Raw genomic sequence first — 27,067 nt, forward strand, 5'->3', positions numbered from 1 at the left:
GCAAGCTTTTGGGTCAGGCCTCCTTGCAGAACGTTGTACTGTCATGCTGTGTATACATCACAGGTCAAGGAGATAGATAACTACCTGACATTCAGAAAATACCTGAAGGCAGCCCTTTTCAGGGAAGTTTTTAATGTGTAATATTTTTGTATCTGATTTTTGTTGGAAGCCGCCCAGAATGGCTGGGGAAATCCAGCCAGATGGGCAGGGTACAAATAATAAATATTATTATTATTATTATTATTACATTCCTAGCCTCAGACACCAACAGCATTAGTGCAAGTTGAGGCCAGTGGTTGTGCAACTCAGTCACCACAATTGACCACTGGCCGCACACAAGCCACTAAAACTTTTGAATGGGGCATATTCAAAGGCATTTTTCACTGTCTTTGAGCAAAGTTTCTGTAAAAAGCCAGTGGCAATTACTTACTTACTTATTTTTATATACCACTTTTTCCTTCCAAGTAGCTCAAGGTGGTGTGACATGGTTCTCCTCCTCCCCATTTCATCCTCACAACCACCCTAAGAGATGGTGGCTGGCCTAGTGAGCTTCCCGGCTGAGTGGGGATCCAAACTCTGGTCTCCCAGGTCATAGGTCCAACACTCTAACCATTACACCATTTGGCTCCATACAGGAGTGGAATCCAGAATTTGGCCTGCCTTCGACTTCTTGCACGTGCAAATGAGTTTGACACACCAAGGAGACTTCTCCCCACTACCACACTTCTCTCTCTGTCTTCAAGAAAGAAAGAAATCCGGGAGGCATTTTAACGTATTAGCAGCACATGATTATGAAAAGAGATTTATGAAAGGGCAAAGTCATGTTACGGCCATCTGCCTAGGCTGACTTGCTTGATAGCTGGTGGCTACTCCAAGGTGCTGGGATGTACAGGTCTCACCGACAGCAGAGTGTGTTCAGATGCTAATACTGTGTGTGTATTGAGGAAAGCTGGGAGGGGAGGGAGTCACCTGAATTTGGGCAATAAATAAGACGAGGTAAATTTTGCTGCTGGCTAGCAAGAAGCAGCCTTGGGAAAGCTATGAAGGTATCCTATTGTTTTAAAGAGCTTCAAAAGTGTAGCAATGTCTATCTGCCGCCACCACCACCCTGCCCTGCTTGTGCATTTGTAAACAAACACTATAAAAAGCCTATTAAGTCCTCAGACCTCTTGCCTTGCAAGAGAACCAACTCTGTGGAAGGCTGCCCTTGAAACTTCCTGCCACTCTGAGGAAGTGGGAAGCACAAAAATGGTATACTAGAAGCATGTAGTTTTTGCAGCCAAAGCGGAATAAATACAGATAATTGTCTTCTAAGTGGCCACCTTATGCTTAGGGGAACTGCCTGCACATAAGCTGAGGAGCGTTTTGGCCATACTTGCATATTCAACCAGAAACCCAAGGAAGCAGAATAGGAATATCATTCCTCTCACCACAATGAGAAAAAGACTCTCCTCTCGTGTAATTGGAGGTCCGTCATGGAAAGGGGGCAAACTAGTCCCCTAGTCTGAAAGGTTTGACCAAACATTCTTTAAGAGTAAGCTGTGGTTTTGATTTGAGGCCAACTATGGAGTATTGACAAAGCACATCTAACCGGGAGTCTCAGCTGATGGGACAGGAGCAGCTGGCAGAAAAGTCATAACATGCTTGGCGAAACGGCTCCTCTCCCCTCAGGAATGGCGGCAAACCACAACCTCCACCAATGGAGAGTGTTCTAGTCACCACCCATCATTCCCTCAGAAAGAGCGCACTGCCAGTGGGCAGCTCACTTCCGCCTCCTCGTCGCAACAATTCGGTTTTGGGCCGAGTGGAATGGTGGCAAGCTGAGTTTGGACTCTCCCTCCCGAGAGAAGGAGCAAACGTTCACTTTTTGTTGCCTGAGGAGGAGCTCTGGCGCGATATCATGATCTGATAGATGGTCTCCCGGAAGTGCTGGTCCTGAGTCAGCCTCTTGGCAGCTTGCTTCAGGTCTTCTATGCTCTCGGCCTCCGAATACATGAATGACTGGGACTGCCGCACTGAAAATGAAAACAGCACACAACACTTAGTGCCGGTAGAGAACCACACCAGGCGAGGAATGGGGTTGTTGAATCTGGAAGCTATTATGACAAAGTTCGACTTAGGTGGTGTTTAGCAGAAATGACTAAGGGCTTGTCCACACAACTGCTTATCCTGCCACTTTCCCCAGGGTAAACCTGCTGAATCAGAACAAACATCAATCGGTTTTTCTGAAGACTGACAAATATGTTCCAATTCAGTTGTAAGCAGTGGGTTTTCCCTGGGGAAAGCGGCGGGGCACACAAAAAACTGCTCAGACACATGCCTAGGAAGCCCAAGAAAAGCAGAAAACCTCTTGGACCGATGCTTTCTAGGCAAAGGACAAGCAGAAGTGTGGCCTTGAGACCTCATTGTGTGCATATAATTCAGTGCAAAGGCCAAAGAAGAAAGGTCAACTCACTCAGCCACAGGGGCTCACAGGCCCATCAGAGCCGGAGCATGAGATGTACGTCCCAGAGCATGCAAGGGAAAGGGGTGTCAGGGCTGGTCTTAGCAACTGCATCCAAGTGTTGCAAGGCAGGGCCCCTGCAAAACCTGCACTTGGCACCCCACAACGCAATCCCACAGGCCATAGGAGAATATGGGGAATAGCACCTACAGTCGAGCCAGGAGTTGCTGGATCTTCTGCGATGGAAACGGCAGCTTTTTATCCTGCGAGTGGCCGCCTTGTGGAGGTACACAGAGTTCTTCATGATCACGGGCATCTTGGCTTCCAATTCAGCGTTCCGGATGCACTCTTCAAAGAATTCTGCAGGGAAGAGACACCCAAGGGAGCCAGTTAATATTCGCCTTAGGCTGCCTCAGTTCAGGCGAATGTAGCATTTTGAAAAATCTCCTTGAGGAGATTCAGTTCCGGCTGACGAGGATCAACAATAGGCTTCTGCTCTCAGTTGTTCATCTGGATTTTTGGGGTGATGGTACCGGACCCATTGGGGAAGGCAAGATAAATTATGGCTCGCTTACTTTTCAGATTGCTGACGTCGGCTTTCATTTTTTCCTCCTTCTCTTTGTTACGGTGCTTGCAATTCAGGCCTTGCTCCAGGCTTTGCAGGGCCTCCTCAGCCTCCTGTAAACGCTTCTCCAGGTCCATGCGAACCTTCACCTCTGCCTGAGCAGGGAGGAAATCAGGCAGCCCTCAACCAACCAATAAAAATAACCCAGGGAAAGAAACAAAACACCAAAAGACAGAACGTAAGCAAGGACTTTCTCTTTCTTTCTTTCTTTCTTTCTTTCTTTCTTTCTTTCTTTCTCACCTTCTAGGGTATGTATTTAACTATTTAAAAGATGTTTTTTTGGGCCATGCCATTCTGTGTGCAAGTACTGGAAGGAACGCAATTGTGTGAGACCTTTGAGGAAAGAGGAGCGTTCTTCATAACGTCTGGTGCCCTGGGGTAGGTTACTTGGCTCCCAATGTATACCTTTCTTTTATATTGCTTTCATTGTGAAGTTCATGCGTTATGTGTGTAGGAATAGGCCATATAACTTTTTGAACAAAGAATATACCTTCAGCTGTTGGCAAGAGAAAGCGAAGGATAATGAGATTGTTTGCCGAGCCTGAAACAGAAGCCAGATTGGTGTACTACTCTATCAGTAGGGATGGGTGAATCAGTCAATTTCCGTTTCTCATTTTTACAATCTTAAGTTCAATTACACACATTTCCACATTAGTTTTTGATACATATATTTTTTTAAAGTCCTCATGAACATTTATCAGCATTAAAGATCAAATTTCTGCCAATATTTGTATACAATTTTGCCCAATATACGCATATTTGCAAAGCAATTCCCCCAAATATAATGCATTTTTAATGTTATTTTCACTAATATATGCATTTTACTTTAGCTCAATATATGCATTTTTGTCACATTGCTTGGGATTGCAACGTTCAGGGAAGTGTAGCTTCTCTGAATGGCTCACAGGATGGCTGTGTTTCAGCTCTCGTATGGTTTGGGAAAGGGCAAATTAGGTAGAGTCCCCTTTAATTGCAAGCTGAATCAGATCGAACTGAACCCCCAGCTATCAGTACCTTGAGATCTCGCTCGGTTTGCTGCTTCTCAGCGGTCAGCTCCGAGAGCGAATTCTGCAAGGCCTGTGACTGGGAAGAGTAGAACTCCCGCTCCTCCTCTAGAGCTCGGGAGCGGTCTTCATTCTCCTTCATCCTGCAAAGCAGCACCAGACACATTTAGCCGTTGTTCCCATTCCTCTGTTTCACCCTTTTGTGTTTCTAGAGTTGCCAGGTTGCAACCCACGGATTCACTCTATACCTTCAAATCCTTCCATGCGACAGAAGTGGCTCCTCTTTGGCCCATTCCCTCCTCTGCCCCCATCTTCCCACTCCCTCTCCTACCTGTGGGATAAAACAAGATGGCAGGAGCCACAGAGCCAAGGGAGGAATGGGTACAAAAAGCCACGGATGCCAAGTTGCCTGCTTCTTTCAACCACCAACCAGGTTGTGAACAGGCAATCCTGACTGTTTGGAAGACTCCCCTCCCACCACCACCTCACCTTTTCTCAGCCAGGAGTTTCTCCTCCAGCAGCTGGTGCATTTTCTCCTCGATCTGGTGCAAGCTGTTCTGCAGACCCCCGGCAGTATCAGGTTGCTCACAGCTCGGGCTGGTCGGGGGCTGCAACTCGCCCTGGTTCTCTTCCAGCATTTCCAGAGTCCGTTGCTTTTCCAGGGAGAGCGCCTTCAAGCCACACAAATAGGTTGGATTGGTTTACCCCTTACAATAATTCAAACACACTTTCTGTTCAAATTCTGTCCACACTTCCTCTTTCCCTGCCACTATCTGCTCTTTACCGCTCAATCGGGGCAAACATCAATTGGGTTTTCTGTGGATTGACGTTTTCTCTGATTCAGCAGGAAAGAGCAGGTTTTCCTGAGGAAAGTGGCAGGGCATATGGAAAACCACTTTGACCTGTGTCTAAAAAAGCACAGGGCATGAAGAGAACCTCTTGGATCCTTGCTTGCTAGGAATGGGACAAGCCAAGTGCCGATGAGCCTTTAGTTGCAGTATGAAAATTAGAGTCACCACCATTCCCTTGAAAGCAGTCCTGTGCCTTTGAAAGCACCCTTGTTAAATAGAAACTTTGCAGCGTGACCCTTTCTCATCACTGCATCTCAGTAACAGAAGAAACTTGACCAGCCTAATTTCTGCTTCTCGGTTCAGCATTTAGGCAGGCAACCATTGAGATTACAAGGGAAATGTATCATGTGAACCAAGTTAAAGAAAACCTATGATTCTGAGAGTGACTTTCCAAGACAATTATACCAGGAGGAAATGGTTTTATCAGAGCTAAATGAATTTGTTGATAGACGATTTTGTTGATTTCAGTGTCTTATTTCTATTTTTTTTTCAGTCTTAACATCTGTTCCTCCCATTTCCACATCTCTTTGTGGTTTTTAAAAATGAAGACGTCATCAAAATTCATATGCATTTTCAAGTACATTTCTCTTAAAATAATGCAATTTTGCCAAGTATACACACTTTGGGATGCCTTTTGTGATTGGTAAGCAGCGTTCCAAAATTTAGAGAAGTGCAACATTTCAAAGAATGAAATGTTCAAAGAGTTTTGGTTCATGTATTGGTTCAGGAAGTGAAAACTGGGTATTAACGTGTGAGTCACAAAATGTATTGCAAAAAGCCCAGGAGTCCATTGTACCATCTCCTAAAACACCCCTGCCATGAATAAGGGAATTGCGGTATAAGCAAAACATCTTTCCTTGAAGCCTTAAGATTTTAGTTCTTATTGTATAGATTAAAAACTCATTCTGAAATTATTTCCATGGAAAACAGTTGCTAGATCTTAAAGGCTGTCATCTAGAGAGGTGTGGAAAGTAAGACACCTACTTCCAGAGTCTTCTGCAATGTCTCTGTCAGGTTTCGGAGTCCTTTCTTTTCCTCCTCCACTCCTTTGAGGGACTGGGCAGTCATCTCCAGCTCCCTGGAAAACAACCAGTTGGAGGAAGAAATTTTGATTTGTGCAGCCTTCACCAGCCTAGTGCCCTCCAAATGTTTGGGACTACAACTCCCATCAACCTTGGTCAGCCCAGCTGGTTGGGGGGTCTGGGCAGGTGGGCCTGGCTTTGCAGAAACAGCCTTGCAAGTTGCACGTTCACCATGACAGAACTAAGGTAACTATTACTGGAGTTTGGTAAATATTTTGCAGCTGTGTGCCAAAAGACACCGTCTGGTAAAAATGCTGGTTGAAAGAATAGCAAAATTTAAGGCTTATTAACTTCAGATTAGGAAAGCAGTGGAAGTACATCTAGAAGATTAATTGTGTATGTTTATCGATGATTTTCTGTTGCCTTAACTTTTCTCCCTGATGATTTTATTTTATTTTCTTTGTTCTTTTCCTTTTCTTTTCTCTTTTCTTTCCTAATTTCTTTTCCCCCCTTTTTTCTTTTTCTTTCTTTTTACTTTCAACAATAATGTTTATTTTTCTTTCTATGTAGACATATGTGATGTTTTAAATTTGTATATGTTTATGCTTATATGTAAGTATATTTTAAATGAGTAATAAAGGTTAAAAAAAGGAAAGTAATTCAGAGCACAAGAATAACCTGAAGGCCATATCCAAAAGAGGAGCCCAAATTGCCAAAGGAGGAGAATACATGTATTGATATTATATGGAGGTCAATGTACAAGAACTAGGCCAGTGTGGGACACAGGGATAGTTAAGAAGCAAAGGGATGTGTCAGGAAATAAGGGCTTTCGGTGAGGGCTTACTAAGGTGGCCACTCTCTCAAGATAATCACCCCCAGCTGCCAATGAAAGGACCCACTTTTTCACCAGGCCGTTTCAGAGTTCAGGTACTATTACCGTTTAATCTGCTCTTGCTCCACCCGCAGATCTTGCACAACTTCCTCAAACTGCTGCTTCTCTGCCTCCAGTACTTGGTTGAGGTGCTCCAGAGCCTTAAAAGAGAAGAGGAAGAGGTACATGGAAAGCCCAAAGGGCTGCAAAGTTCCTTATCTCATAATGTGTCAGGTGCTCACATGTGCAAAACATGACAGATTTATCTGTGGAAAACACTTCCATGTAGAAGACAACACAAACCTTGCACAGGTATCGTCACACAGAAGGAGGTTGTAGCAAACCACACTTTCACTGTGGCCTGGTTCTCAGTGAATCTAAGCCATAGTTTGTGAAACTGAATTATCACTATACCTACTCTGGACAGCTAACTATGGTTTGTTTGTTGCCAACAAACCATGAAACCATGGTTTAAAGACGGCTTACAAATTTAGGGTTGAAATAACTTTGGTTTCTCTTTGTGTCTGAACCCACTATCTTGGCATGTTCTGGTTTCCTACCCCAGATGACTTCCAGGCTACAGAGGTGCAAGGCCAGAGCATTTGGAAAACGAAACCAGCATAGGGTGAAATAAAGCAACAGTTCCTTTGCCTGTGTGCAAGATTGAATCCAGTTTATTTTACAAACTATAGTTAAAACAAACTATGACTAAGGTTAAATGTGAGAATGCAGCCAATGTGTGCATATGCAGAAACAAATGCACAATACATGTTCAGTGATCAGTAGGGACAACCATATTATAATTTCCAATATAGAAGTGCTCTCCACAAATAATTTAAGGGAAGGATGGGGAACCTGTGGCTTTCCGGCTGCTGCCTGACTCTCTCAGCCTCAAACAGCATGCCCAATGGTAAGGGATGACTGGGAGCTGTAGTCCAGCAATAGGTGAAGGACCACAGGTTCCCCATCGCTGCTTTAAAGAGATGCCATCAAGGTTTGTCCAGGGTGACCACTTTAAAAAAATAAAAAAAATTGAAGCACTATACGAACAACATTCTTGTATTTTTCTGCCTATTCATTTATTGATTGATTTTTTAAAAAAATTAATAATCATTTGTGACGTGCAAACTGATCTGGGGGAAAATTATTGATGCAAAGATGAGGCATGGTGTGAAAAGCAGCTAGTGCTTCAAAACTTGCAGAACTATTCCTCCCCCCCCCCACACACATACTCCTAAATAGTCTATCTATACAGTATTCAGATAGAATGAAGTTAGTGTGCTTCCAGGAAAGCCTCTAAAAGTGTTGCATCTGCCTTCACCCTAAGAAGAGATCATGATACAATCACTGGACCCCAAGCTGCCCCTGCCCCCTAATTTTATCACCACAGATTTCCTTAAAACCCCAGATGCCCTTCACTCTAAACCTCTGGAGGGGGGTGGGGAGGCCAAAAATGCAACTTGTTTCTATTGCATAAGTCTTACTCTTACACATGTTGTCAATAAACAAAGTCAGAAAGTTAAAAGGAGGAGAATAAACCTCTCTCTGCTCCCTCTGTAGACACAGCTCTTCCGTCTCTTCCATCAGTTTATCTGCAAACAGACAGGGAAAAGTGAATGGAAGCAAATTGCTTGAGACAGTTGGACAGAAACTGCATGGACCCTGAAACACAACACAGCGAGAACCTCGCTTCTTGCATATTGTGCTGTGATTATTTGAGTTTACTACGATGAGATTGCTTTCATGTGTTCTTGTCTCCACCAGTCTCCTGCCAAATGAATTATAAATGACAACAATGACTTGTTCAGCCTTTAGTGCCTTCCTTCCAAGGGGGTCATGGTCCACTAATGCACCTAGATTTACAACCCCTCTCATCAAGTAGGATGGCATCACTGCCTTCATTTAACGGATGGTTAAAAAGAGTACACACTGAGCAAGGTCAGCAGCAAAGCAGTGAAAAAGGAGGCTCACTCCTAGTCCTTAAGGGGCTTTGACTGTGTTAATACATTTGGGGGAGGAAGCACACATTGTGAAGCAACAGCACAGTGTTCCCAGCTCCCATGCAAATGTTTCAGGGTGGGATTTGCCTGAGAACAAGTGGGAGGTGCTAAAGTTTCCCATTGCCTGATTCCAGTCTATTAATTCACCACTCAGAAAGCCCAGCCCCTTACCCTAACTGGCCCCAGCAATCCAAACCCAAGATTTGCCAGGATGAACACAGTTTGGGACAGATGGTTGAGCTGGCTGAGCCTGGGCTATACCAGTCCCCCAACCTCTGTCAGCTAAAGACAGGCACCCCCAAACTCGGCCCTCCAGATGTTTGGGGACTACAACTCCCACCATCCCTAGCTAACAGGACCAGTGGTCAGGGATGATGGGAGTTGTAGTCCCACAACATCTGCAGGGCCGAGTTTGGGGGTGCCTGGCCAAAGAAATGCTGGTATAAGTCCTGCATCCGGGCTCAGTCAGGGTTCAGCCCAAGCCGACTAAGCCAAAGCCAGGGTGAATCCCTAAAGAAGAGACCTTCTGGGAGAAGGGAAGGAAGTTTTTAATATTCTGTTGGAAACTGCCCAGGGTAGCTGAGGCAACCCAATCAGATGGGTGGGGTATGAGTCCATTATTATTATTATTATTATTATTATTATTATTATTATTATTATTATTATTTTATTACCACCGCCCCATTCCAAACTCCAATCACTCAGACATATGTGACCTTGCAACCCAGAAGTTACACTGCCAAAAAAAGGTGGTGTAAGTCAAACTGCCCCCCCCATCTGTCAGTAGCTCCACTCCTGAACAGAGTTTGGGATAGAGATTAGTTACATTTCCATAATTTACCCTGCATAAATTATGCTGTCTTCCTATAGTCTAGAATGCTCTGTCCCTGTGCTTCCACATGGGAGGGGCACAGCAAAGGCCCTCCCTACTTGATCTCGATGAGCAGGTGTCAGGCTGCGACAGGAGCGGGAAATGTTCTGAAAATGCCCCCCCCCTCCACAGAGTCGCATTAACTTGGAAGCTTCCATCACAACATCAAACGAATATCTTTGAACCTAGGAACGGTCTGCACTCCCAAGGCACTCATTAACTCTGCTTTATTTTTGTCTGCCGTAATAGCTTCATAGAACATGCTGCTTAATTGAGGTCACTGGCGATGAGGTCTTGAAGGTACACAGGCAGAACTGTTAACTCAACCGTCATTACAGAAAGAAGGTAGGCACTTGGGAAGATGCATATGGGGGTGGGGGAGGGCATTACACCTGTCACACACACCCCCAACATCATGTTATAAAGCACGCTGTACACTGATGCCGCTCTATAAATGATAAAATGCATTAATCATATACTGATTTGTGCTGCTGATACGCGGCTATTCCTCCCTGAGGACTAGCAGCTGTTAGCTCCAACCTAAATACTCCTGTTTCTCCTTGGCCAGCTGGAGTCCCTGGGCTTCGAGGCTCTCAATCATGGCTTCTCCCAGCTGAGCATTTCTCCAGGTCCTGAAGAAAAGAACAAATGAAAGGATGGAAATAGCTCCTTTTAAAGAACAGCCTGCTGTCAAGTTTGCACCCTCCCCTCTCCCTGTGGCTGCGAAAGCAGAAGAACCTCTTCACAAACACTGAACAGAGAGAGAGAGGGAGAGAGATGGCCTGTGAAAAAATGGCGAGAGTGGGCAGACTGTTCCCCAAGTACATTAATCTGAACAGATAGGGTACCAGTTGGATGTAATGAAAACAAATCGCCAACATGACGATGGACCAGGAAACTCATTTCTCTCCAGAGAACAAAATGGCAATAAAAGCGTGGGGCCTAAGTAATTCATCAAGTCCTTTTAACCATCTCTTTCAATTTCCTGGGCTTTTTGCGGCTCTCGTAGCTCCAAACCTCCCCTTGTGTCCCACAAATCACAGCCCTCCCGATTTCCCTCCACAGGCAGATTCTACATCCTAACAGGCTGGAAATGTGAACCCCAAAGCCCAAAGACGTGGGCCAGGACCACACCCAGATTTCAGAGCAACAGATGGATCCAGAGAGCATGCACTGGAGCTCAGGATCAGTGAATAATTTGAATTAACTGCTGCGGAAGCCTGAGTTCTCTGTTGCTGTTGGCTGAACTTTCCAGGCCTCTCGGTTTGGTGCTCAGGATGCTCTGCAGACGAAACCCTTTCTCGCACACCAACACTGCCCCTGCTTTGCACCAGCTTCTGAGTGCTTCTGCTCAGCCGGAATGTGTCTTTGAACTGTGACGGTGCTTCTTGCTTATCCAGATGGGTGCAGGGTTACCTGTGTGCATGGACGTGCATGTAGAAATCACTGCTGTTTGCGTGGCTCCAATCTACTTTACAAGAGGTTTTGACCTATAAAGCCTTAAACGGCTCAGGACCGCAAGACCTCAGGGACCCCCTCTTCCCATATGAACCTTCCTGGACCCTGAGATCACCTTCTTCGTATGCCTCCTCCTCGAGAGGTCCAGAGGGTGGCAACACGAGAACGGGGCCTTCTCTGCAGTGGCTCCCTGTCTGTGGAATGGTCTCCTCAGGGAAATTCGCCTGGCACTTTCATTATACACCTTTAGGTTCCAGGCAAAACCGTTCCTTTTTAACCAGGCCTTTGGTTGATCCAATTTACATCCTATGCCCTTTTAAAATGTGTGTGTGTGTGTGTGTGTGTGTGTGTGTGTGTGTGTGTTTTGGTGGTGTTATGTATTGAGGTTCTCACTCTGGTCACCAGGGTGTTGTGTATGACAACATTGTAACAACAACAGTTCGGGGTTTCCCGCCTAAATTAACTGATGTGGACCTGAGTGAAAACTACATACATGACAGGTGGAATATTGGGTTGCTGTTTTTATTTTTATTAGGTATCTTGTGGTTTTATGTCTTGATTTTATTCTGTGAACCACCCTGAGACCCCTGGGTATAGGGCAGTATATGTATGTATGTATGTATGTATGTATGTATGTATAAATAAATAAATAATAGTAATAAATAATTCACACCTGTTGCTTGGCCAGATTTTTCCTCTGCCCACCCCCACCCCAGCATGTGCAGGAATGCAGCTCCCAATGCTGGAAGCATTCCCTGAACTAGATGAATGACGTCCCTCCCCATATCTGAGGCCCCTGGACTGAGATTGCCACACAGAGAGCAAAATGGACGTGCCTACTCTGCTACGGATGGCCAGTTTGCTTGCTTCTGTCCCGCCGAAGCCCACATTTTTCAAAATGCTCCTTGACCTTCACAGCCACGGGCTCTCTGCTTCTCTCCTAACAAAGCAACTGCATGACTGGTGGAGCAATTCCTCAGAGCTATTTTAAACTCCCCTGGGCAGCAAATGTGCTCTTCGGTGATTTTGCTCCTGCAGCAAGGATGTGCAAGCAGCAATCTAGATTGTTACTTGTGACTGAGCTGGGCTGTAGGCCTAGAGTTCTGGAGGGTATGTTGCCCTGCAGACATTCGCTTGTTTATTAGCCTGAAGGCTGGAATCCAGGTTGGCTTGATGGCATACTTCATAGTTTGTAAATTTAGGGGTGAGGCAAGTCCCATGAAGAGGGGAAGGGGAAACGGAGGTTGGGGTCTGAGAAAGTTCTGTAGCGGTCCATGAAGCAAGACAAGGGAGGACTGGAGCAGAAAGTTCAGGTAAGCTGACATAGGGAGGTTAGGGGACATTGACATAATGAACAGGACCGGGTCTGATATGACTCCAGGGTTGTTGTTTTTTAAAGGCCTGCTAGGGGTGCCTGGCGTGCTCTGGTCCATGGGGTCACGAAGAGTCGGACACGACTGAATGACTGAACAACAAGCCAGTCAACAAACTATACTGTGAACCAATAAGAGGCTGGAAGCTTCCACAGCCTAATTAGGATGGGGGGGCTGGGGGATCCTGCAAAGCAGTGTATCTGCAGGGCAAACGAGAGGAATGGGATGTCATGCAAGTCCACTCATGAGATTTTGCCAGCCGCCCATTGTTTATTATCTCTGGGGTAATGGGTCCCAGGTCAATATGGAGCAGCTGGAAACTCACGCTTGCAGCTACTGGCAGAACAATCCAGCGCATGTTCACTCACAAGCCAGTTTTCCGTTTCAGTCAGACACGCCAAGAAGGTTGCCTAGGACTGCTCTGCATAGATGGCCAATGCTATGTCTGATGCATAGGCGCCTTTTATGAAAAGTTATTATGTGCTTCGTCCTGCTATTGCACTTGCCGTGTGACCTTGCTTCCCCAGTATGAGCACACACACACCACCTAGAATAAACCCTGGTGGGTAAAAAGGTTTTTGTTTTTTTAATTGTTCACTGTAAGCTTCAATGAAACAAAATCTTTCTAGCTGGATATAAACTGCTGGTATGGAGCAAACAGCAAAACTTAAGCAGCTTAGCTGACGATTACAGGGCTCTAAAAGTTCCCCATCTGTTTTGGGAGTGCCTCCCACAGTAGCCCTTGCAGTGCTTATTTCTCGGAGATGGAAAGAGCTTCCCCTTTCATTATGTGAAACACAGCATGAAGGTCAGGAGGACAGCATGCACTTGCAGTCCAGTTCCATGCTCAGTGTGGGGTCCCTAAACCCACCGAAACAATTTAAAACGCACCTAAATCAACATAGGATTGCAGGTGTGCAGCTCAGTCCTTATGTTTATGCACTGGACTCACTGGATGTACATCTGAGTGTCCAAAGGTTTGCAGCCTTAGCAAATATTGAAGTAAAAAAAACAGGCTTGCTGAATATTTAAAAGGCCAAGGGACCCCTGACCATTAGGTCCAGTCGTGTCCAACTCTGGGGTTGCAGCGCTCATCTCGCTCTATAGGCCAAGGGAGCCAGCGTTTGTCCGCACACAGCTTCCGGGTCATGTGGCCAGCATGACAAAGCTGCTTTCTGGCGAACAAGAGCAGCACACAGAAACGCCATTTACCTTCCCGCCGGAGCGGTCCCTATTTATCCACTTGCACTTTGACGTGCTTTCAAACTGCTAGGCGGGGGGGGGGGGAGCTGGGACCGAACAACGGGAGCTCACCCCGTCGCAGGGATTCGAACCGCCCACCTTCTGATCGGCCAGCCCTAGACTCTGTGGTTTAACCCACAGCACCACCTGGGTCCCTTTGAATATTGCTGAATATTACAGGTGTGCAAAAGCAGGGTAAGAGTCCTGGGGTAACAGACTTCTTTGTAGAACTTCTGGGAGCTGCATGATTGCTGATGAGAAGAATGTAATGAGATTCATCTTCTTGAAATGCATCTATGGTCCTAGTTGCCTGCATCTAGATTAGGAGCGAAGGGACCTCATCTCCTGACCACAGAACCACAATAGTAAGTGCCATAATAAACCCTCCTGGACATGGTAACCTAAGTACAGAGGCCACTTTGTAAAGTTCCCTAGTCATAAATGTATTGTTCTGCTGGTCAGAACAATGTGCCTACTAAGTTACGAAATCTGGGACTTGGTGATGCAGTGGTACCTGGAGAAGGCAGCTTTCATTCTCAGAGTCAAAGCCACAATCTGGCAGAGTTAAGTACCTTTCAATGCCATTGATTTCACTGGGAGAATTAGGAATGTGTGTCTAAGTTCTTAACTCTGGCTGGATATACTGTACCCACAATTCCCATTCCCTTTTCCAGGGCTGTTATTCCCTGCCTATCCCCCCACTTCAGTTGCCATACCCAATTTCCACTTGATCCCAGCCCCAAATCTCCCCACTAAATTGTTGTTTAGCGTGATGAGAACAAACTGCTGCAAGCTCCATCAGGCTTGCATGTTCTTCCCTCTCCTCATCTCATGGAGTTGCAAGGAGTATGGGAGCTTTCGATTCTCTTTTTTTCCGGTTAACATTGAATATGGTTTGTTTGAAACAAGACAACTTCAAACTATGTTTTCAGAAGCTGGCTTGTTTAAACAAACCCCAGTTAACATTAACCACAGTTGAGAGGTTGAACAAAATGCTGAATTCTGGTTAAAGTAAAACTGAAGCAAAGGCATCAAAATTTCTCCTTGTGGCCGGGCTGAGGAGAGGGGCATGCAAGCTCTTCATTCGCATCACAGATTTCTGACCGTGGCCATATTCTTGCCATTATCTCCATTTCCCTCTTGCTTTACTACTACAAATTATATATTTTGGGACACAGCCCCCAAAGAGCAGCAGATAATATTAATACTAACAATTAGAGTATTAATGAAACCAGAGCTTAGGTAAGTAGTAGCTTTAAAGTAAGCGCAAGCCTAATAGAGCAGCTCCTCAGATACTTACACTTTCCCGGACTCTTGTAGCATTTCCAGCCACTGGGCTTGTTCATATTCTGATTCTGCTGCCAGGACAATGGTACCCTTAAAAGAGAAACACAGCGGCTATGAAGAGAGAAGCGATATGAAAATATTAGGGCTGTTGCATGGGCCCATTGATCTGATTTGGGGCCTAATCCAGTGTTTCAGAGTGGTCCTGATCCAACCCTGGATGATCTGGGGCCACCCCAATCCTGATTGTGGACCTTGCCCAGTCATGCAATTAAGCATGTGGTCGGCAAGGGAAGAAAGGAAGGTCACACACACACACACACACACACGGCTGCGCCCACTTTTGTCTGGACGAAAAGTGGGTGGAATGGACCTAATCTGATTTGGGGCTGACCCAGAAGCTGTACACCGGTTCCCTCGGCCAATAAAGCGAGATGAGCACTGCAACCCCAGAGTCGTCCACGACTGGACCTAACGGTCAGGGGTCCCTTTACCTTTACATTTACAGTCTGATCTGGCTCAAATCCCAGGTCTACCTAAAACTCTTTTCTTGTGTATGACGAGTGCCCAGGGAATATATCTGTACTAGACACTTCAGTTTTATGCTAATTTAACAGGGGAAGAAGGGTAGAGCATCAGATTTGAATGCAGAAAATCCCAAATTCAAACATCAGCATCTCCAGGTACAGACCTTCCAAATGTCCCTATTTTCCAGACATCCCTGATTTAGAGAAGCCGCCCCAGTTTCTGATTTAAACCCGGAATGTCCCACTTTTCTTTAGAATGTCCCTATTTTCATTGGAGAAATGTTGGTGGGTATGGAGTTATCCAACCCTCCGATCCATCAGAAGGCAATCGTGTATTTGGAAGGGTTTTTAGAAAAATGTTTAATGTTTTGTTATGTTGTTATATATCTTGGAAGCTGCCCAGAGTGGCTGGGGCAGCCCAGTAAGAAGTGTGGGTTGTATTTCTCCGATGTATTTTCATCGGAGAAATCTTGGAGGGAATGCAGGTAAAGCTGGGGAAAGACCCCCCTCTGAAACCCTGGAGTTTCTGCACTGCCAGTCTTGTAGGTAAAGCTGACCTAGATGTCCTGACTTAGGCATATTCCTAAGTAACTTGCATCGTTTTCTCAGTCTTGGGAACTGTGGTTAGATCAGGGATACCCAGTCACCCTCACAAACCATTCTCAGAGGTCCCTGGGGAGAGAGAATAACTATTAATCCCAGGGATCACCACTGTGGAGTCGGTGGGTGCACATGTGCCCACAGAGGCCTTCCCTGGCACCCACAGGGTTCCCTCTCCTCCTAGAATAAGGCTTGAAAGCGTTGCTCTGTTCATAGAATCACAGAATTGTAGAGCTGGAAGGGAGAATCATCTAGTCCAACCCCCTGCAAAGCAGGAATCTTTTGCTCAACTATGTTGCAGTCAATATAGCAGGTTGTGGTGTCTACAACAGTTTCTCCAATATGCAAAGGTGGCCACAAGCCCAGAAAGGCTGGTAACCCCTGGTTTAACCAGTTTAATTGCCTAGAAATGGCCTTTCTTCTGACACCACAGCGCCTTATGTCAAAAGCTGCAGTTATAGAAAACAAAACTGGGAGGTCATTCCATTCCTCATAAGAAATATGCAGTGTAGATATATGGAGGGGGGGGGGCTGTAATTCATTGGTAGAGCATTTTATCCTCATGCGGAAGGTCTCAGGTTCAATCCCCAGTATCTCTGGGCAGGGCTAGGAGGACCCCTGTCTGCAATCCCAGAGTGTCACTGCCAATCAGTGCAGACAATACTAAGCTAGATAGACCAATGATCTGCGTCTGTATAAGGCAGCTTCCTGCATGCAGCAGTTTCAATCACATTCATGTCCCATCTGTCAGCACACTCAGCTTATTCCTTAATTGGCGGCTTGCAACAGCTTGAAAAAATACTGCGAACTGAGGAGGAAAAAGAAATTGTCTTTACGTGGAAGTCCTCGTGGGAGATTTTCATTGCATAAGGCATGTTTGGTTCTTCTTTGGCTTCAACGATGCAGCCGCCCAGAGGTATGACACCCTGCGGAGACACACCAAAGATTTAGGCTAGTTTGTGTGACTCCCTACTGAACTGCAGCACGGTACAGCTTAAAATGAGTTAGGGTTAATGGGTCTCTATCATGGTGGTTTCTAGCTCATCCTTTGGTGAGATTAGAGAAAAACCAGAAAGTCCCCCGTTTAGATCTCCCCTCAGCCACGGACGACATCACTCTTTTCCAGCTGTGGCCGCTCTGCAGTAGCGGTCATAATAATATTGATCAATCTTAGACTGTTATAACTTTAAAGCACGTTCTTCGCCTCAAAGAATTTTGGGCGATGTGGTTTACTGCACAGAGAATTTTGAATTCCCAGCAACCCTTAAAAAACTACAGTGCCCAGAATTCTTTGAGAGAGGAAATGTGCATTGAGTGTTCTTTGAAGGTATAGTGTTGTCAGGATCTTCCCCAGTGCTGCTCATGAGTAACAACAAAGCCTCTTTTGAAGAACTGAAGCTATTTATTAAGCATAGCTATTTACAAGCGGAGCTAGTCAAAAACATGACCGTTCAATCAATATCAGAATCCGGAAGTACATTCCTTCGGCTACCCGGCCAACACCAGATTTTCGGCACCCTGAAACGATGTCTCTTGGGTCCTCTAGCCCCCCTGCGCTGTGCCTGTGTCGGAAGCTGTGGGCTTCTGTCTGATCTTGTCTGGCTGGTGGTGCTGGGTCTTTCAGCAGTGTCACGGAGCCCTTGCTCCGCTCCCTCGTTTGGAGACAATTCCTGTGATAAGCTGGATGTCTCCCCTTGAAGAGCAGCTCTCCCTGCCCTGCTCCTGAGCAGGGCTTCCTCTCTCCCTCTCCTCGTGAGTAGCTGGGCTACTCCTGACAAGTGTGTACACAGCCTGGTGCATTATGAGAAACTATAGAATTTACATGTATTAATTCACAAAGCCGTGAACAACTAAGGTCCAGAGTAGCCTACCTATGGGTCCACTTGAATCCTCATATCCCAGCTTAATCATTGAGATCTCCCATAGCCCCACTGGTTGACCCCTGCTCAAGTGCTCATTCATATTTAAAAGGGACAAGAATCATAAATATACACATTCGTGTTTTTAATGCCCAGTTAGCACACCTAGGTTCTTCCAGGGATATCTTCTATGAAGAAGATAGACAAGAGTCTAGCTCCAGGTGTCTATGAGGAGCGCATTTGCAGGTGCTGCTTACTTTAGGGTGGATATTAAAGTAGCGATTGTTTTCAAAGTTCTTCTTTTCATTCTCAGCATAGTAAAGCAGAAAACTCTCCTTGATGATAAAGAACCTGAAAAGAAAGGAAGACAGAAATACTACATTTTATAGAAACACTTAGCTACCCAATAATTTCGTATGGATGACAATACTGTAGGTGGACTGTATCGTGATTCTGTGGAAAGTGCTAACATTACCAGACCTTGTGTTTGACCTGCAGATCTCTCTAGCAATGGGCACCACACTCTCTCCTTCCAATGACATGTGCTGATCGGCTAGTATTGTAGCTGCCCTTACAGCTCTGTGCTTCCAACCTGACACTATCAGACCTGAAAGGTTTAGAATAGAGGTTTTCAAATTTTCTACCCTCAGGACTCACCTGAGATGGCTGAAAATTACTGAGGCCCACTAGTCACAAAATGGTGGCACAGGGGCAGAGCCAGGCATAAAATGGTGGCAGACAGAAGCAGATTTTGGCATAATCAGCCAAAACAATTCAAAACAATTTTATCCATCGTTAGAAATTGCTACACTGTGAGTCAGCAAGTCAGAAGATAACTTGAGAAGGCCTTTTATTGCTAGTAGTTCAATTGTATTGTTTTACACACAGACACACACATAACTTCATGAAAAACAAGAGATACTACCTGAAAACAGTTACAAAAGCGGGGGTGGATTTGGTTGAATCACTGAATGTGGTTATTTTTCACCTTTGGGTGGTGGCAGTGGTGTGCGTGGGCTATTTTGGGGAGGGGTCATCACATGTGATGGAGCAACCAGCCTCCCTCCCCAAGCCGGGCAGAAGCTTCCCGGGCTTTGGGAAACAGGCACCAGGGTAACATGTAGGGGACTAGTCTAGTCCTCCTTAGGGTCCACTGACTGCATGCCAGTGGATGGTGGCTATGTTTGTGGAGGGGTTTTCACTAGCAAACCAAACGAAGGAGTTAGATCGAAAGAGATGACTACGAATTCACCCTCTAATGGGATGAAGGATACTCCCTCGTTACTGCAAGCCATCCCAGCAGTGAGAGTGTTCTATGAATATTATCTGTACATTTAAATTTTAGCTCTGCAGTCTGGAGGGCTTAAGAATCTCAGGAGGCCAAATACTGGAATGATACACTGCTCCCCCATGTTTGCTCTTATGTGTGAAAGGAGCAAAGCAACACCAGCAGAGTATGACAAAACTGAATATAGATCCCACTGAAATTGTCTAGGGATTTGAAGCCTAAAGTGAAATGCAATTATCCAGGCTGGAGATTTGTTTTGAATGTTCTCAAAGTGACAAAAGGAACTTGAGAGCTTTGCAGCGCCCAATGTTTCTTTAGATGATAGGTTTGCCCTTAATTGCTAATATATTTCAGAGCAATTCCAATTCTCAGCCTTGGCAAAGGAAAGGCACTTTCTGTCTAAGCAGAATAAGGGCCTCTTGATTCATCATCCCCAGAAGCTCCTGCTTGGATAGGTGTTTTCTCCGGTTCCTCAGTAAATCACTCCAGAAGCACTCCCGTCAACAATGGCACGGCTAAATGCAAATCTCTTCATCCCCATCTGAAATGCAAAGTCTAGGGACTCTCTAATATTTAGTTTAGTTATATTCATTCATTCATTCATTCCTTTACCACTCTTCATCCAAAGATCACAGGGCAGTTTACAATATAAAAACACAAAAATACATAACATGATAACAAACAACTGGAGCCTTATTTGCCCCTACGGGTTCCCATTGTTGCGCCCGGTGAGAAAACATGGGGAAAAAAACCTGAGGCTTCTGGCTTCAGAGAGAGAAAGATTTAATTTCTGCATGCAGAGGTACTTCGGTGTTTAGATAGCCAAGCAAGTACAAAACTAGCCAATTTTCAGACAGTTCTTATAGACAGTTCTCTGGCTCTCTTCCCACCCCAGAAAACTTCCTCTTGTCCATATAAGGAACATTTCCTGTTGTACATATAAGGCAAATGACATTTAGCCAGAGTTGGTTCATGCGCACTCCAGCAAGGCCATCCTATCTCTTGACCTAGACAACAGTTCCTCTCAATGAAGGACAGCTACAGTACTCTCTGCGTAAGGTCTGCTGTTCTTATCTCCAGACACTTAGTAAGGCAAAGCTTGCCAGAGAGAAGTACAATGCAGATCAAAGTTCACAGCTTTACAGAGCAGTTTCATACAGAAAAGCTTAACAGGGGCACTTTTATACTTAATACATTCACTGGACTAACAATACATTCAGGTAAATATATAGGTTAGCTAATTAACCCCTTCCATTCCCTCCTCTTCTTCGGACCGCTGGAATTCTTTCTCCAGCGCGTCCCTGGGAAATGACTGATATTCTCTAGCAAGGGCAATGAGCTGAAGAATCCATGACACAACTTTATAAATCACCATATGCATGCATTGCATTAAACAGAAAATACAAAGGCATAGTAGCAAAATAACAATGGGGGATACAATACCAACAGATACAACAAATACAACTAAGGATCTTTTACTTCGAATATTCCTAACACTAATTACAGAAACTGTTCAACTGGTCACATTATCTGGTAACTGGTCAACACAAATTAAGGCAATATGATCATTCAGTCCTCCCATTCAGTGTTCTTTTCCTTCCCTTTCTTCTATTGGCATGCGCTTTGGCAGCAGGTTTGTTGCTTCTTGGCCTTTGTTGCTTCCCTGGATCTCCAACTTCACAGGATGTTTCAGCACGCTGTGGCAGGTCCTGTCTCTACATGAGGAGGCAGACACCAGCCACTTTCACCACTGGCAGTGTTGTCATAAAGACTGTGTAGGATCTTTGCCACTTAGGTTTCAGAGTCTCTGCATAGGGATAAAACTGGTGTAGCAAAGCTACATGGCATTAGGGCACCTGCTAAAAGAATAGGAGATAGTTACAGAGACCATATCCAAGGGTGGTGTCTTGGGCCCCTCCTGCTTTTCTTTTGCCTCACAGATTAACCTCACAGGTATCGATATTGATCACACCTCAGTCCTCCTCCCTGTTGGAGGCAAGCTAGAATAACCCAATCAAATAAGGACAGCCTCCCATACACTCACAAGATATTACTGACCATGCCGAATCGCTATCTCCTCGAAATACAATATTCTTCCGCAATGATTATCCCATAGCTCTTTGGGCCCAGAGTAATAATTTAGTTCATTTTTCCAATCCATGCAAACACTCTAAACTTAGAATACACACAAATATAAACAAATACACAATACAATCATACACAATATCATCACTAGTATCACCACAATTTCAGACCAATTTAGCATAAACTCTGCTAATGTCAGGGAACAGAAAGATACAATTTCCCCCCAAATAAGATCCATTTCTTCAACATCACCTTCCAGACACACTACTAGAGCCATTGCAATTCTCACTATCTTGACATCCTTCAGAACATTCTCCTTTTTTAAAAAAACTTTTACATAGCAACTAATCCACTCCAATATATCATTGTACAAATGATCTAGGGTGTTTGGGTATAGCTATTTTCTCCTTACTGTCTTCTTTCTCCTAATGTTCCATTTCTCCATCCCAATTATATTATCTTCTTTTTCCTGCAAACAAGCACCAGCCATTGATCCTCAGTACCTAATTTTCTACTTACCACCTCACCAAGCCTATCAGGACCTTGTGTCCAAGAATTAACTCACCACCAACCTATTTTTTGACCTTCAGGAGGACTTAAGGTGGGAACAGGGCAGTAGTGAACAAATTCTGACAGAGTTGGGTTGTCAGACAGAATAGAACTTGGCCTATCTCGCTTCAGAGCCATCGGTAGGTCACTCTCATCATCTCACACATGGCGGCCAGCTTAGCAAAATTGCTAACTCCTCACAACGGTGTTTCATTAGGACAATGGAGTTGAACCCTTGATGTGCTCATTCAAATAGTGACAATTTTCAGGTTTCTTTTAGGTAACAACAAATTATGGGCAAGGCAATAGGGAAAAACTCCTGTCTTTTTAAAACAATCTTTGAAGGGCTTACTATATCTACCACCTCTGAAGCAGAGCCATCTTCAGGCCTCTCTCATTGTCTCATGCTTCCATGGCAACAACCTCGTGGTCCTCTCCATGGTTTGGACAATGGATTCACCCCCCTAGATGTGCTCTGCAACCTTGGCATGGAGGGTGGTGTATTGCCTTCAATATTGTTTCCTGCTGGGCAGGGGGTTGGACTAGATGACCCTTGGGGTCCCTTCCAACTCTATGATTCTATGATATGTATATCTTCACTTTATCATCAATTTTTCTTCCAATCATTCCAAAATTTCTGCCCCCTTTTCCTCCTGAGGTTCAAACTTACTCCAAATCCTAACTTACACTGTCAGGGCTACACTGTCAGTTGCTAACCATGAGCCCCTTCCCATTCTACTTCAACATTCTCTTCTCCTTCATTCTACATCCCACAAACCTACATCTACATTCCCAAATAACTTTCTGCCAAGAAGCCATTTCTTCTGTTTCAAAACCTTCCCTGAAAAACTTAAAACCTGGGATATAAAATAAAACTTTTTCTCTCTAATCAACTTCTGCTGGAAACAATCAAACTGCTCAGAAGACATAATCTTCTTTCCCCCCCTTGTGGGAGGCAAATTCCCTTCCTTTGCAAGATTCACTGCTGCAAAGAGAAAAATCCTTGCTGTTTAAACTAAGGCTTCTCTCCATTTCTGTCCATCTCCCCACTCTCATTGCATTACCAAAGGTCAATTAAGAAACAAAATAAGACTGTACCAGCTTTAAAAACAAACTAACAAACATTCCTGATTGCAAGAGCAGCCCTCCTTTCAATGCTTCAGACACACTTTTACATTCACCTTAACATTGCAGAGAAATACTTTTACAGCCCATTCTATTGAAGGGACATACCTTGGCACACAAACAATTTCCAAAACACACTCACCTAACCCTGGGGTTCAAACAGATTCCTTGAAGGGACAGCAAAACAAAACAACAAATACAAACTGTGCAGCCACATATACAAGGAAAAAAACAGACTTCCCAGACTTCATTGGCAATGCAGCAAAAAATGAAACAATTTTGGGAACACAGAGTTTGGGAACACACATTTTAGGGCTGCTTTCTGCACCACCTTTCCAGCATAAGCCTCAAACAGGGACCAACACACACACACAGGCACTGCAGACACAGACAAACTCACAAAAATCACACTGCACAATCACTGCAAACACAGAACTCATACAACACACACATAGTGAAGGAAAAATCATAAAATTATTACAAGTCATAAATTTTTACACAGCAACAAAAATTCCAATTCCCCATCTCAGCAAGCTCAGGTTCAACCTGGGACACTCCTTCCACCTAACCAGACTTTTTTCATGCACACACTCTCCGCTTCGCTAGGGACACTGAGTTCCTGCGTCTCATTCACTCAATACATCCATTGGAGTGTCCCCACACACCATTCACCATACACAGAGTAAAATCACAGAAAAATTCTTAACCCCCTTCTCTCTCTGAAAAATTCTTAACCCCCTTCTCTCTCCTCAGAGAGGGCACCCCCCTTCTTTTTCCCCACAGCCAACGGCACTCTTTTGCTCTCTGCTGGCTCCTTCCTGGCGGCCCTCTATGGCTCACGGCCAGGCTTCTGGCGGCCCTCTATGGCTCACGGCCAGGCTCCGGTGGCAAATCCACTTGCACACTACCGGATTTTAGCGGCGGCCCTCTACGGCACACTGCCGCTGCAGGATCGATCGCATCCTGCGCTTCCCCTTCCCTGGGAAGCTGCTCCCCCTGTGGAGCTTACCTGTCCTCTGCAGATCTTACTTCCCTTCCCCCCTGCGGCCGCTTGTCTCTTTCTCCCGTCGCCACGGTGCAGTTTGGCTCTCCCCCTGGGGTAAGCCAGTCCCTTCCCACAAACAGGCAGGAAGCGCGCTTGGGGCCAGCAAACGCCAGACCAGGAGAGCCTTTTTGCTGTGCAGCGACGCCTCGGACTCCCTGTTTTCTCAATCCCGGGGAACAGCGAAGGGTTCCCGGCCAATGCACCACGTTATGGAGCCTTATTTGCCCCTACGGGTTCCCATTGTTGCGCCCGGTGAGAAAACATGGGAAAAAAAACCTGAGGCTTCTGGCTTCAGAGAGAGAAAGATTTAATTTCTGCATGCAGAGGTACTTCGGTGTTTAGATAGCCAAGCAAGTACAAAACTAGCCAATTTTCAGACAGTTCTTATAGACAGTTCTCTGGCTCTCTTCCCACCCCAGAAAACTTCCTCTTGTCCATATAAGGAACATTTCCTGTTGTACATATAAGGCAAATGACATTTAGCCAGAGTTGGTTCATGCGCACTCCAGCAAGGCCATCCTATCTCTTGACCTAGACAACAGTTCCTCTCAATGAAGGACAGCTACAGTACTCTCTGCGTAAGGTCTGCTGTTCTTATCTCCAGACACTTAGTAAGGCAAAGCTTGCCAGAGAGAAGTACAATGCAGATCAAAGTTCACAGCTTTACAGAGCAGTTTCATACAGAAAAGCTTAACAGGGGCACTTTTATACTTAATACATTCACTGGACTAACAATACATTCAGGTAAATATATAGGTTAGCTAATTAACCCCTTCCACAACAATAATAATAACCACACACACAGTTTAAAAGGCCATAGATTGTTTACCAGTAATTAACCAAAGGCCTGGGAGAAGAAAAATGTCTTTTGCCTGACGCATAGAGATATGTAATGACTCCCATCTTTCATCCAGGAAACTCGAGGTTACCCTGTCCATTTTACCCTCGCAAAAAATTGGTGAGGTAAAAAAGATAAAAAGGTAAAGGTCCCCTGGACACAGTTAAGTCCAGTCAAAGGTGACTATGGGGTGCGACACTCATCTCGCTTTCAGGCTGAGGGAGCCAGCGTTTGCCCACAGACAGCTTTCCGGGTCATGTGGCCAGCATGTGTCCTCTCCCCCATGCTTTTTAATATCTATATGAAGCCGCTGGGAGAGATCATCAGGAGGTTTGGGCTGGGTGTTCATCAGTAAGTGGATGATACCCAGCTCTACCTCTCTTTCAAATCAGAACCAGTGAAGGCCGTGAAGGTCCTGTGTGTGCCTGGAGACTGTTGGGAGGATGGATGGCGGCTAACAGATTGAGGTTGAAACAAAATCGAAAATTCTTTCTAGTAGCACCTTAGAGACCAACTGAGTTAGTTGCTGGTATGAGCTTTCGTGTGCATGCACACTTCTTCAGATACACTGAAACAGAAGTCACCAGATCCTTAATATAGTGGGGGAGTGGGGAGGGGTATTACTCAGAAGGGTGGTGGGAATGGGTGATAGGCTGATAAGTGTGGAAAACCTGTTGACGACTCTAAACGGCTGCAATTAGTCTTGCAGGGAAGGGGTGAATCCTGACAAGACAGAAGTACTGTTTTGGGGGGGACATGAGGAGGGCAGGTGTGGAGGATTCCCTGGTCCTCAATGGGGTAACTGTGCCCCTGAAGGACCAGGTGCACAGCCTGGGAGTCATTTTGGACTCACAGCTATCCATGGAGGCGCAGGTTCATTCTGTGTCCAGGGCGGCTGTCTACCAGCTCCATCTGGTACGCAGGCTGAGACCCTACCTGCCCGCGGACTGTCTCGCCAGAGTGGTGCATGCTCTGGTTATCTCCCGCTTGGACTACTGCAATGTGCTCTATGTGGGGCTACCTTTGAAGGTGACCTGGAAACTGCAATTAATCCAGAATGCGGCAGCTAGACTGGTGACTGGGAGTGGTCGCTGGGACCACATAACACCGGTCCTGAGAGATCTACATTGGCTCCCGGTACGTTTCCGAGCACATTCAAAGTGTTGGTGCGGACCTTTAAGCCCTAAACGGCCCTCGGTCCTGTATACCTGAAGGAGCGCCTCCACCCCCATCATTCAGCCCAGACCACTGAGATTCCAGCGCCAAGGGCCTTCTGTCGGTTCCCTCACTGCGAGAAGCAAAGCTACAGGGAACCAGGCAGAGGGCCTTCTCAGTAGTGGCGCCTGTCCTGTGGAATGCCCTCCCTTCAGATGTCAAAGAGATAGACAACTACCAGACATTTAGAGGACATCTGAAGGCAGCCCTGTTTAGGGAATTTTTTAATGTGTGATATCTTTGTATTTGATTTTTGTTGGAAGCCGCCCAGAGTGGCTGGGGAAATCCAGCCAGATGGGCAGGGTACAAATAATAAATATTATTATTATTATTATTATTATTATTATTATTATTATTATACCGCTTCTGGTGCAACAGAACACCTTGACGGAAGCCAGAGCGCACGGAAACACCGTTTACCTTCCTGCCACAGCGGTACCTATTTATCTACTTTCACTTTTTGGCGTGCTTTCGAACTGCTAGGTTGCCAGGAGCTGGGACAGAACAACAGGAGCTCACCATGTTGCAGGGATTCAAACCGCCAACCTTCTGATCGGCAAGCCCAAGAGGCTCAGTGGTTTAGACCACAACGCCAAGGGCCAAGCAGGGATTTGAACCCTGGTCTCCCAGGTCCTAGTCTGACACCATCGCCACTGCACCAACATCTGTTATTACCAACTTCATTAGGAGCCAGTCGCCTTTTTCTTGTTATTGTCAATATTTGAACCCACTTAGCAGGGCACTTGGTGTTGGTGGTGGAGGAGGGATTTTTCTTTCATTCCATCTAGTAAGCAAAGTTGCTTCATTTGTGGCCACACTCTGGGCTTTCTAGTGTTAAAGATTTCTTGGCATTTGGTCTTCCAGAACACCTTTTCTGGAGATGGATGGTGGC

The 27,067-nt window shown here is 45.4% G+C and overlaps 1 protein-coding gene across 2 annotated transcripts in view; it reads right to left on the reverse strand.

The window, feature by feature from the left end:
* Positions 1-492: 492 nt before the first annotated feature.
* PLEKHD1 (pleckstrin homology and coiled-coil domain containing D1) overlaps positions 493-27,067 on the reverse strand; it is a 32,087-nt gene continuing 5,512 nt past the window's right edge. The window contains exons 2-13 of one of the 2 annotated variants that reach the window (XM_033146888.1): positions 18,288-18,381; positions 17,008-17,097; positions 15,061-15,137; positions 10,228-10,319; positions 8,356-8,408; positions 6,883-6,977; positions 5,908-6,001; positions 4,562-4,743; positions 4,083-4,215; positions 3,019-3,163; positions 2,654-2,803; positions 493-2,015 (exon numbers count right to left, since the gene is read on the reverse strand). In XM_033146888.1, the coding sequence (XP_033002779.1) occupies positions 1,861-2,015; positions 2,654-2,803; positions 3,019-3,163; positions 4,083-4,215; positions 4,562-4,743; positions 5,908-6,001; positions 6,883-6,977; positions 8,356-8,408; positions 10,228-10,319; positions 15,061-15,137; positions 17,008-17,097; positions 18,288-18,381 (1,360 nt within the window). In that variant the 3' untranslated portion in view covers positions 493-1,860. The remainder of the gene's footprint in view (positions 2,016-2,653; positions 2,804-3,018; positions 3,164-4,082; positions 4,216-4,561; positions 4,744-5,907; positions 6,002-6,882; positions 6,978-8,355; positions 8,409-10,227; positions 10,320-15,060; positions 15,138-17,007; positions 17,098-18,287; positions 18,382-27,067) is intronic. The other variant, XM_033146897.1, reaches the window with a different exon arrangement.

The sequence above is a fragment of the Lacerta agilis genome, chromosome 1 (assembly GCF_009819535.1).
Source record: "Lacerta agilis isolate rLacAgi1 chromosome 1, rLacAgi1.pri, whole genome shotgun sequence".
Lineage (NCBI taxonomy): Eukaryota > Metazoa > Chordata > Lepidosauria > Squamata > Lacertidae > Lacerta > Lacerta agilis.